The sequence below is a fragment of the Solanum dulcamara genome, chromosome 9 (genome assembly GCF_947179165.1).
Source record: "Solanum dulcamara chromosome 9, daSolDulc1.2, whole genome shotgun sequence".
Taxonomy (NCBI): domain Eukaryota; kingdom Viridiplantae; phylum Streptophyta; class Magnoliopsida; order Solanales; family Solanaceae; genus Solanum; species Solanum dulcamara.
The window spans coordinates 68089595-68101798 of NC_077245.1; the positions used below are offsets into that span (position 1 = coordinate 68089595).

At 35.2% G+C, this 12204-nt stretch overlaps 1 protein-coding gene and 1 long non-coding RNA gene across 7 annotated transcripts; both read right to left on the reverse strand.

The window, feature by feature from the left end:
• Positions 1 to 4502: 4502 nt before the first annotated feature.
• On the reverse strand, positions 4503 to 5502 carry LOC129903285 (uncharacterized). 2 transcript variants are annotated; one of them, XR_008770242.1, is made up of 3 exons: positions 5440 to 5502; positions 4930 to 5082; positions 4503 to 4767 (listed from the first exon to the last, which is right to left on the reverse strand). It is a non-coding gene; the product is annotated as an uncharacterized LOC129903285 (long non-coding RNA). The 2 variants fall into 2 exon arrangements; XR_008770241.1 differs by lacking the exon at positions 5440 to 5502 and having other exon boundaries at positions 4930 to 5370.
• Positions 5503 to 6649: 1147 nt separating this feature from the next.
• On the reverse strand, positions 6650 to 10862 carry LOC129902655 (uncharacterized). 5 transcript variants are annotated; one of them, XR_008770139.1, is made up of 4 exons: positions 10612 to 10862; positions 9233 to 9454; positions 7375 to 8263; positions 6650 to 7111 (listed from the first exon to the last, which is right to left on the reverse strand). XR_008770139.1 is itself a non-coding variant. In XM_055978010.1 (4 exons), the coding sequence occupies exons 2-4, from the start codon at positions 9441 to 9443 to the stop codon at positions 7077 to 7079; spliced, it is 390 nt and encodes a 129-aa protein (XP_055833985.1). In that variant the 5' UTR covers positions 9444 to 9454; positions 10612 to 10862; the 3' UTR covers positions 6650 to 7076. The 5 variants fall into 5 exon arrangements, 3 of the variants coding, with proteins under 3 accessions (XP_055833985.1, XP_055833984.1, XP_055833983.1); XM_055978010.1 differs by having other exon boundaries at positions 7375 to 7518; XR_008770140.1 differs by lacking the exon at positions 9233 to 9454.
• Between the last annotated feature and the right edge of the window lie 1342 nt (positions 10863 to 12204).

The following is a 12204-nucleotide window of genomic DNA, read 5'->3' on the forward strand; positions in this document are numbered from 1 at the left end:
TAATTTTGCCAAAGATTAGAATTAACAATTGTAGCCCATAAAATTTAGCAGTATATAGCATTCTCCGATTATCACCCATGATTTAATAGGAATCTCAATATTCTCTTTTCTTATTCTTGGTCTTGTTCAATTAAAAGAACCATACATAAATAATGTCTCAACAACATGCGTATATCACTTTGTATATAGTTTATTCCAATGTAAATCACACAGAATTTCATGGATGCCACTACCACATGTGTACATGATGTTGTTTATCATGTGTATCATACACAAATTTCCATGGAGAGACACATATATTAATGATATATAAAAAAGAAAACAATTATACACTATGGTATACATTGATATACATACATATGTCCGTGAGATTCAATGCGGATATACAAATGAAGTCATTTTGAGACTCAGGTTTTTAATGTAAAATTTAATTCAAATAAATTAATCACCTCTAATCGTTTCCAATCACCTCCAAAATGGATATTAGACACCTTAATATGTTCTAGACAAAACCCAATATTACCTAGTTGAGATAAATCACAAAGATACAACTTTAATCAAACTTCAATAGTTTTTTAAACTCTTATCTTCAAAAAAATCGACGAAAAATCCAAAAATATACACACAAGAACTTCTTCCCATTAGCTTAGTATAAACAAACATGCACAACACAAGGATCTATTCATCACCCACATTAAATCAATAACATCATGATAAATTGAAACACAATTTAGAAACAACTAAAGCACTAAGTCCCTATAAACTCAATCCACTAATTAAAATAATTATAATCGCAAGTATAATATATTCCGAACTCTCAGTCTCAAGTCTTGACTTAATAAACACATGAAATCACATTATGGCCTTTAACATAATTTCAAGATCAAACCAAGCAACACATACACAAGAACTCAAAATCACATTATTTAAAACCAGTTATGATACACGTTAAGAAAATCATTCATAACAATAAATTCCGCCATTATGCAACAATAGCCCTTTTCTTATATGGTTCCTGACCAATTCCAACTGTCCTGAAATCAGTGTTTCTCTACATTCATAACTCATTCTTTACCCTTACCATCTTTACCAATGGTAAGTCCACGCACAATTAAGAATTGCATTCCCTTACATAAGTATATCATTTAACACATCAGAAATTCATTCATTAATCAGATTATAGTATATCACTAGACCATTGAGCATAACCAGGTTATGACTCTATTTCTAACCACAAGTTTACAGAAACCCAAGCAATCATATCTTACATAGTTTCAAGCATTCGGGCAAGTACACTTCACACATTGGCAGGTATTTCAGGTAACACTATGCACATAACCATAATTTCAAGCTACATCACATAACCAAGTCAAAATTATTAACTTAATTCGCTTCATGAATGACCATTAGTTGATCATCCATGATTTTGCACAACCTCCAAGCAGTGGCGGAACCAGAAATTTTATGAAGGGGGTTCAGCATTTTATTACCTAAAATCAGGAAAAAAAATATCCTTATTCGGATTCCAACCCGCGAGCTGAGACAAGCTAAGGCAAAATATTGAACCCCCTTTACCACTGAGCTAGTCCCTTGACTTATGTTCAGGGGGTTCAATGTTAAATATATACTCATAAATTAAAAAAATTATCTTATATATATAGTGTAATTTTTTAACGAAGGGGTTCGGATGAACCCCCTGGATACCACATGGGTCCGCCCCTGCCTCCAAGGCTAGATACCAATTGAAACCTTCTCAATTTCAATTTCCATTGCTTGTGTCCCTTCTGCTATGACTACGATATACAGTTCACTTTGTTGAGACATCAATTGGAATTCATAAATACCAATTAGACTCAACACATACCATAAACGACGGACCGTACAAAAAGAGAGAAGAAATGGAACGATTTTCTATAATGCTTCATTGTTTCTCGAAGATTAGATGTGGACATCAACATACCAATCTGCATGAGTCTATTCCACATTTGCTCTTACATTGACAGATTGGTAATCTAGGCTCTGATACCAATTTTTCACGACCTAACCCATCGGGCTATGTGAGCATCTACTTTAATATCTAAGTAGGAGAACCCTTAATCACAGACGGATAACATGTAAAAGTTTAACGAAAATAACAACACAACAGTCTAAAAGGGAAACAAGACACTATATATTAAATTAAAACTCTAAGGTTAATTACGCAACATTATTCTAACACTCCCCAAGAATATTTGACTAAATAGATATAAGAGCTTCTAAAGATGCATTATATAAATAAAGTAATGACACAACTCTCACCAATAGGAAAGAAAAGTAGAAGCGTTGGAGAATTATCTTCACCTTCACCTATAGAACATCACTGATCCTGTAACCAGACTATGCCAAGTGGCATAGCAAAAATAGTATCAGTACAAACAACACTTACTAGTACTTATCATTGGTCAATCCGATATCCACCGCATAATATAAGAAATCAACAAGAAAAAAACCTGCACTTAAGGAAACACACCTACTAAACCTTTATGCACAAATTCTTACCATTCCCATTAACCTCCCAATGTTCTTCAAGACTAACACTTATACCTTCTAGTTGGTCCACTGCCAACTCTAATACAGAACAAGGCCTAGCCCTTCTATCAGATAGAGGATTTTCTGAAATACGGTCATCACTAACTTTATCTAACCAGTCTATTATCTTTCCTCAAAATTTTACATCAACACCTAGACTTAGAATATTGGACATCTCACATGAAAGAGGGTAATATTTATGTGGTCTAAGGCTCCTCTCAATCCTATCTGCACTGACCCTCCATGGTGAAACCTGACCCACTATGACTACCTCTCCATAGTGGGATTCTTTCCGTCAGGGCGGCCTGCACGGATACAAATCTCTGAATCCTTTCCCAATCCCCCCTTTAACACATGTACCCACAAGATACCATTAATATTTGACTCTAAATCACTAATCTTACTAAATAACGTAGTAATTGCCCTCCATTTGCTTACTCACTACCTCATGCATACGATACAAATGCATCGAGCAACCACAACATAATAACATAAAGGATACCTTTAAGGTACAAAAATTAATAACACTTATACCTTCGGTCTATTCATATCAATTATTACAACGGACGGGCATGTTCCATTACAATTGTTTCAGTTCCTCTATCATCACATATATAATCAGGATACACAATCACTTTATATTATAGCATCACTTGGACTTCCAGTCCTTCACTTGAATCAGATTACATAATGAGCATGATTAATCATAGTTACAACAATTAATTAGTTCTCTCAAAGAATCATAACACATACTTGATCCTCTCATGAAATCCACACCCAAACTGTTAGTATGTGTCGATATGACACCCAATTCAATAGTTAGTATGTGTCGGCGTGACACACGACCCAATTATGTACCATCGTGATACCCTATTCATATTAACTATCACAATCACAATTAACAATGAATAGTTTACATATTTACACAAAAAAGTCACATGTTCACTACATGGAATTGCTCACAATAGTCATTTCATCAGTTTCATTCCATCTTTCCTTATTCACATACATGCATACAATACTATTAATGTAGTTAACAGACACATATAACATAAAAAGGGCAGTTCGGTGCACTAAAGCTCCCGGTATGCGCGGGGTTCGGGAAAGGGCCTGACCACAAGGGTCTATTATACGCAGCCTTACCTTGCATTTTTGCCAGAGGCTGTTTTCAAGGCTTAAACCCATGATCTCCTGGTCACATGCACATATAACATAGAAGAAAAAAATAAATCATTACCTACAACCAGATGTTGTCAAATAAGTTCATGGCATGATATTTATCAACACGACGTCATTCACATTCACCCTTTATTTCATGATATGCATTAGTCGAGTAATTCACAAGGAATAATCAGCATGAATACACATAATTATTTGTGTAAGCGTATTCCTCTATGTACACCAAGGAATAATCAGCATGAATACACATATTATTTGTGTAAGCGTATTCCTCTATGTACACCAATAGCCAATACTGGACCCCTCTTTAATTATCACAAGTCTCAGGATCTCATTATAACCCAACAACCTCTCTACACTCAATCTCACAAGGTTCATCAGCCCTTTTTTGACAAGTTTCATCAAGGTTTACATTTAAAGACTGGACCACTACCACTAGTCACATAATAATCATGACCCACATCATACACTCCTGTCCTAACAACAATGACTAGGGCTGGGCGTTCGGTATTCGGTTCGGTATTTTCAAAGTTTGGATTCAGTAATTCGGTAATCGGTAATTCAAAGTATTTACCAAATACCGAACTTTCAAACTTCGGTTCGGTAATTCGGTAATCGGTAAATCAAAGTTCGGTTCGGTACGGTATTCGGTAATACCATATTGAAGTCGAACTGTCAAAGTCCACACGGAATATGTTAGTATATCATATTCACAATAGCAACAATAAAAGATGTAAAGATTTTTAATAACAAACTAAACAATGGATCGAATACATTCTCAACTGAAATACCAGGCTTTTGGGACATAATAAAAAGGACAAAACAAAGCTAAAAAGCTCCTTGACTTCAAACCTTATTTCTCTACTCGGAATGATTATATATACTGCAGAAAAATAGGCAGCAGAAGTCCTGATATTCAAAGACAAATTGCACCATAATCCTATTTGATATCAAAAGGCCTCCAACAGCTTCATAGCCGGATTTGTTGGAGTATCAAAATGTCTTTGTTCACCACTAATACTGTACAATGAAGATGACAAGAATGATCAATGACACAAGAAGGATTCTAAAGTGCAGCAGAAATATGTGTAACATGGCACAAATGGGAATCAGCACTTGCTAAAGAATCAACAAATTAGAAAAGATTTCGAAATTTAACAAGTGAAAAGTTCAGGAACAAACCCAAAGGCCATGTCATCTACAACAGTTCTTCCAGTACATGTGGCTCCTCCTTCAACAAGTGTCTTGACCACGGTAGACGTCTGACTAGCAGGTTCGTGAGTCCTTGACCAGTCTGGGTTCCCAAACCCTGTCACAAATCCATTGATATCGAATCTGGACAATCAAAATTCAATATGACTTCAGTAGTTCTAACATAAGCAAATGAATTTCGAATAGGACTCCAATAGCAACGAGAGAAGTAAACGGAATATGAGAAAAGAAGTGGGGACAGAAGTGCTGCAAAAACAAGTATCCTACATCATGGACATTCACTAGATAGAGATAGCTTTTTAGAAACTTTATCAAGAAATTTGAGAAGGCCCCTGTTAGGCTCTCCATCCCAACATATAAATCAGCAGTAGTAACCCAAAACTGATGAAGACAAAATTGTCAGCATACAGAACTATGTAATTTTCGGAATCTAGTTGAAGTAAGACTACTCATTTCAGCCAACAAGGGCAGAACGCAAACCTCACACTCAAGACGGCGTGAAGTAGTGAAGATGAAGGCAGCGTGAAGCTGATGGCGGCGTGAAGCGGTGAAGGCGTGAAGAGCTGAAGGCGGCGTGAAGACTGAAGTGGTGGACTCAATCTGAAGAGTGAAGACTGAAGTTGTGAAGTTTGAAGTATAGGGGTGATTAGGTTAAGTGTTAGTGTGTAATGTGTTAGCCTGTTAGGGACAATTGGGCTGGAGTAGTGGACTTCATTAGTTAAATTGTAGGAATGGGCCTATAGCCCTTTATGTTTAAAAGACATTTTTAGGAGGCCCAATAGAAATAATTTTGGTATTCGGTATTTACCGAATACCGAATGGGAAAATTATAAGTACCGAACCCGAACCCGAAATACCGAAATATTAAATTTCGGTACCGAATACCGAACCGAAGTACCGAATACCGAAATACCGAAATTGCCGGTTCGGTTCGGTAATTCGGTTTTCGGTATTTTATGCCCAGCCCTAACAATGACAATCATTCAACAATTCAGACTCCATGTCTGAAGGCCTAGGCATGAAATCTCACATCAATTTACATTACAAGTTTATAACTATTCAATTAAGAAAATTTAGCCTACCTGGACGCCAAGCAATTCTAGAAAGATTATAGCACGATCCTCGACTTTCGAAATGAGAAACAATGGAGACTGGCCTAAAATCTAGGGCTGGGTGTTCGGTCAGTTCGGTTCGATTTACAAAATTAAGTTCGATTTAGTAAAAATGTTAATCCGAACCAAACTAAAATAAATGTTATTTGGTTCGAGTTTTGCAATTTTGATTCAATTTTCGATTTGTGAGATTTTATCAGACCTCTTCATGCATCAATAAATAATGTCGATTCTATGGATTTAATATATCAAACGACATAAGCATATCCCAATCTAATCATAGTCTCATACATAGAACGTTTAGCTTATCACAACTTTTTCAGACTAAACAAAATAGCAACACCAACAACTGGGATTAATACTCCCGTATAAATAAATTGCATTTAGCTTTTTCTATGGATTAATGCTCCCATATAAAAAAGTTTATAACTTTTTCTTACTGATGTAGCTTCTATCTCTGCAGCCTCATTTTCATTCTCAAATACCTTCATAAAGTAAACAAAATAGCATAAAATCAGAACATACTTTTTTAATATTTCCTTATCAGTTTTAGGTGGGAAAATCTTTAATACAATATGCAGGAGAATTCGTCATTATAGGTATTGTACAAGTCAATGACACCAATCCACATCATTACGAGGTTTATGTAGCCAATGTTAAGGATAGAATCTAATCTGTTCAGCAAAATGCCTCCACACATTGCATGGAAGGGATATGTTTTTAATACGGGAGCAAAATCCAGTGACATCCTATATACCAACCTTGTGAGTGTTTGATTGAAAAAAAAGAAAGAAGAAACAACCAACTTGTGAGCTAATATGATACAATAGCTAAGAAAATAAAAAAATATTTTTTCCTTCTTCCAACCTTCCAGTAGGCAGCACCGCAGCATCAACAACCAAAACTCCAAAAGATCAAGTCAATGAACATAATGCACTTCTATAGCTTCTAGTTCCAGCAGGCAGCAACTTAGAAAACAAAAACACAATAACGTACTTTTATAGCTCAACCAGACAACCACTGCAAATCTGCAATAACATCTAAATTGCGAGAAAACGTAACTCTTCATACAAATAATAGACATTTCATAATAAAATATATAAAACTACCAAACAAGCTATGCATAAAAGTGTTTTACTTAGCACACATCATTAGTTGATAGATGTAACTACATATTCACAATACTAGATTCATTTCCACTACAAGGCATATCTAAAAAAAATGAAAGAACTTATTAATTGTTATGAAACACAAGTAAAAAAATTATTTTTGATATAATGAATTGAAAATACAAAATTCTTACCAAGTTTAAGTTGCTCAAGATACTCCAAATCTTCCTCAATATTGATTGGAATAGGCTCACTTCTAAGCCAATCTTGAAGACAAAAAAGAGGTTGCACAAGTTTAGGAGTCAATGAACTCCTAAAGGGATCAAGAATGCGACCACCTGTGTTGAATGTGCATTCTGATGCGACACTTGAAATAGGAATGGCTAACACATCACGAGCCATCTCCGCAAGAATGGAAAATCTTGGCTCATTAACTTTTCACCACATTAATATATCAAAGCCATCACTATTTGACTCAATATCTTCAGCAAGATATCTATCCAATTCTGATTTACTACCTGAACCTCCACTAACTTCTTTATGCTTCTCAAATATTTGTTTTGTTCTCATTGTTTCTTTTTTTTTTAAGTTGCCATAATCACTCATACTAAATATACTTGACGAGTTGCCAGATGATGTAGGTGAAGATGGTGGAAATAAAGAGCTTTACTTCTTAACACAATAGCCAAATAACGTTTTCATGTATGTTTTCACTGTTTCAATTAGCTTGTCTCCAATTTCTTTTCCAAACATATCCACAATTGCAAAACGAACATAATCAAGCTTGTTACGGAAATTCAACACAGATGAAATAAAGATCATCTTGTTCATTTTCTCTTGTTCCCCAATACTTCCTGAACTTTATCCTCATATTTTTTGCCATTTCTTTCAAATTACCATCTTCATTTTCCATCATCTCTTTCAAAATATCAAGTTCAGTAATTTCCACAAAATGCACATTATTAGTGACATACTTTGAACCAGAGGCCTTCAAAGTAAGACGATAAAAAGTTTCAAGAAACTTTACCATTGACCTCACATTTTCCCAATCATCACTTGTAAGAATACCTGCTCAAGTTCCATCTTCACAAGGATAGGTACGAAGATCATCCAAGAATCCAATATCATAAAAACTATATCTTTCAAAAACACGCTCAAAATGTTGTGCTGTATCAAGCATCAAGTATGTAGAATTCCACCGAGTAGGAACATTTAAACATAATAATTTCTTACAAGTTATCAATTGAGATTCACAACATTCTTTGAAATTTCTAATTATTGCGGGAGATTGTTTAATGTATTTTACAGCTTGTCTCACTCGCTTAATAGACTTACCAATTTCTTTCAACCCATCTTGCACAATAAGATTAAGAATATGTTCCATACGCCTCACATGAAGGTGTTCATCCCCCATTATGTTAGTTCCCCAATTACTCAATTGCTTAGACATTTCTTTCATCATAACATCATTAGAACTAGTATTATCAACTGTAATAGTAAACACATTACCCAAACCCCATTCAAGCAAACATTTAGTGATGGAAGCCGCCATATCCTCACCCTTCTGACTAGAAACGGGATAACAGTTTATTATTCTTTTATGCAAAGTTCAATTTCTATCTATAAAGAGGGCTGTCAGACATATGTAGGTGATTCTTTGTATAGACGTCCAAGTATCTGTCGTAAGACAAATTTTTGGATGTGCTTCTTTGAAAACCTTCTTCAAAACTTGTCTTTGTTCACTATAGAATTCATAACAATCTCTTGTCAAGGTTCTACGAGAAGAAATATGAAATTGTGGCACTGTTATTTTCATGAAGTTTTTAAAACCTTCTTTCTCAACAAACCTAAATGGTAGCTCGTCAACAATTACCATTTGGGCTAAAGCTCTCCTACTTTGTGCTTGGTCAAATTTTCAAGTGCTAATCACCCCTTCCTTTGCTTCCGTTGAAGATGGTAGAAAAGTTATTAATTTTTGACCATCATCTACGGTCCGAGGAAGTTTAGGACACTTATTCAACAAATGGTTATTCATTGTCGTAGTACCATTACCTTTTGTAGCAGCTGCATAAATTTTCCCACAATACTTGCATTTTTCTTTCGAAGCTCCACTTTCATCCGTGAACTTATCAAAATGCTTGCAGCAAGCAGCCCTATGTTCTATGACTTTTCTTTTCTTTGAAGTATAAACTTTAACTTCAACTTCATTTGGAGATGAAGTGTTAAGTAAGCTTTCATTTGAAGCCCCACCTTCACTTATCATACTTCCAATTTCTTCCATTTGTGAAAAGTGAAACAAATAGAAAGAATTAAAATAATAAGATGGCATGGAATAACAATGGTCTATGAAAGCTAACAAAGAAAACATGCACTTAGCAACAAATTTTTTAATGTGAAGTGCTTGTGAGCATCTTAGAAGAAGGAAAACATTTACCAAATTATCAATATGAAACAACAGGTTGAGTGTCTTTATACTAAATGGTTGTAACTTAAGTATATCAGATATCACAAGTGTAAAACAGAACTATATGCCGGTGAGTCAATTGAAACAGAACAGTAAGTTAAAAACAAACCAAGGAGTTAATTGGTTGCCAATTTCATACTCATCCAATTTTTACAATTATATGAAAAGACATGATGTGCATGGAACATGGAACAACAAGTTAAAAACAAATATATGAACCTGTAAAATAACAAATATATTAATTAGTTTTCCAGGGAACATGTTTAAATTCAACCAACTGAACATGGACACATGAAATTCAAACTTGGATTCAACACCAAATACGAGCCATCCCTCGTACAAGCAGTAAAAGGAAGCGTAATCTTGTCATTCTATAATCTCTATAAATTAAGTAGTCAAGTTATAAGAACTCAAACTGGCTCAAAACTAAAAACATATTATGAAGAAAGGAACAAACAAACTGGTGAAGACCATATATAATTCGTCAGAAATTTAACGGATAAATTCTTAATCTTAGAGCACATTCGCATTAAACAGGGAGATGGTAGAAAAACTCTCTGCGGACAAAGACAGATCGATAGGGAATAGACCACTCAAGATGCAATATTCCAAGATTTTAATTAGGATTTTTAGAAGAACGATGGGGGTATACGGTACTTCTTATTTAGTCCAATTTAATTTAATTTTAATTATCTTTTAACATTACCAACATTTTAACATAACTGTTGATATTCATCCATTTCTTAATTTACTACAATATGTTAATTTTTGTTTTTCTATAGCCCTTTGTTTCAATTAGCAGGCCGTCACACAATATGACCTAGAAAATTGATATGAAGAAACAAAGGCCTCTACAAGATTTAATGCTTCATATGGCTAATGGTAAGAGAGATATGTTTAACTCGACAGAATTTACGAAGAAGAGGAATGATAGTCTGCAATAGGTGTATATTGCATACTTTAGTACCTTACAGACAAGCAGTCTATGGAGCAAACATGCAGTCATTGATGTAGCAGACGAACAGTCCTAACTCCTGAGACGACTGCGAGTTTGCAAGTTGCGACGGCTGACGAGGACAAGGGACTAGGAGAGTGGAACTGGAGACGAACTGACGAGTGACGGAGAGCCAGAGAGACGACTCAGTGACTGACAAGAGATGGGAGAGAATTTAGCTGTTTAGGGATTTCAATTTGGGAATTTCGTATATTATGGAAATTGAATTGGGTCCTGTATGGATGGTATTGGACTGCGGACATTTGGACAATTAGTATTTTGGGTATTAATTAATTTTAATTTTTCGATTAATCGAAATAAAATAATTAAAAGCCAAAATCAACTCAAATTATTAAAAAAAAATAAATTAAAATATCAAAACCAATCAAAAAAATCAAAAAATTAAAATTAAAAAAAATTCAATTCGGTTGATTTTTTCTGTTTGAACTAAATTATGTCCAGCTCTGCTGAAATCTGCGGGTTGTAGCTTTTCTTGCGCTAGAATTCCCCTCTTTTCTTCTCTCTAAGCCTAGAACAACTTTTTGAGAGTTTATAGGGTAATCCTTGTCTATTTTGGCACAAGAAAAAGGGAAAAAATAAAAATTTATGTCTTTTAATTCTGCTCCGTCGATCCCGCTATGGCGGGTCCTGTTTTGCCATGACGGCACCTATATAGCCGGTTTATTTCCGCTATGGCGGGATGGTGCAGCCCTAGTTAAACTTAATTCTTGAAATATTTGCCCCACCTAAATAATGACGGTTCGCGTCATTACAATAGATACCAATTTATCTCTTGTTCATCCCCGAATGATAAACGACGGACTAGGCACGAGTCGGTTGCAGTCCCTTGAAACTAACGGAATGACTCATCATTGACTAATGAAGGACTGCGTACCCCGAAGCTTAAGCGCTAAAAGGACCTTGCCAATGTACTTAGCTAGGAAGAGGAAAGGGGGCACAAAAATTTTCTATTTCACCTGCTATGGAGGCTATGATCCCACTATAACGGCTCTACCTTAGTGGCCTGCCTCCGATATGGCAGCTTAGGTGAGGAGTTAACCCCGGGTGGTTTCCATTTTATCTAAATAAATAACACAAAATTTGGATTTCGGTATCCTAGACTAACCCCTTAACGTCAAACGCTATATTCGGAGTTCTACTAACCCCTATTCTATTCCAAAAATTTCTATGTGATACTATGTCCCTCACATATTAGGATATCACCTTAATTTTCCCAAATGTTACACCTTGAGATACCAAATATCTCTAAACCACTTAACACATAAATTTCATTGGAATCTATCCTAGCCTGAATTCTGATCAACTCTCATAATAGGGGGAACTTTACCCTAGCACTTACACCCTAACCAATGCTACAATGAGCACATCACCCCCCACTCAAGGAGAAATAACCACAAAATATTATCATGGACTATGAAAGAAATGCGACTAATCAAGAAATCATTTACTAACCCCATTATTATAACCGACCCTGCTACTAAGGATCATCGATCATAAACAATTCAACTTAGTTCAAAATCTCCATCATTCTGCCATACCCTTTTT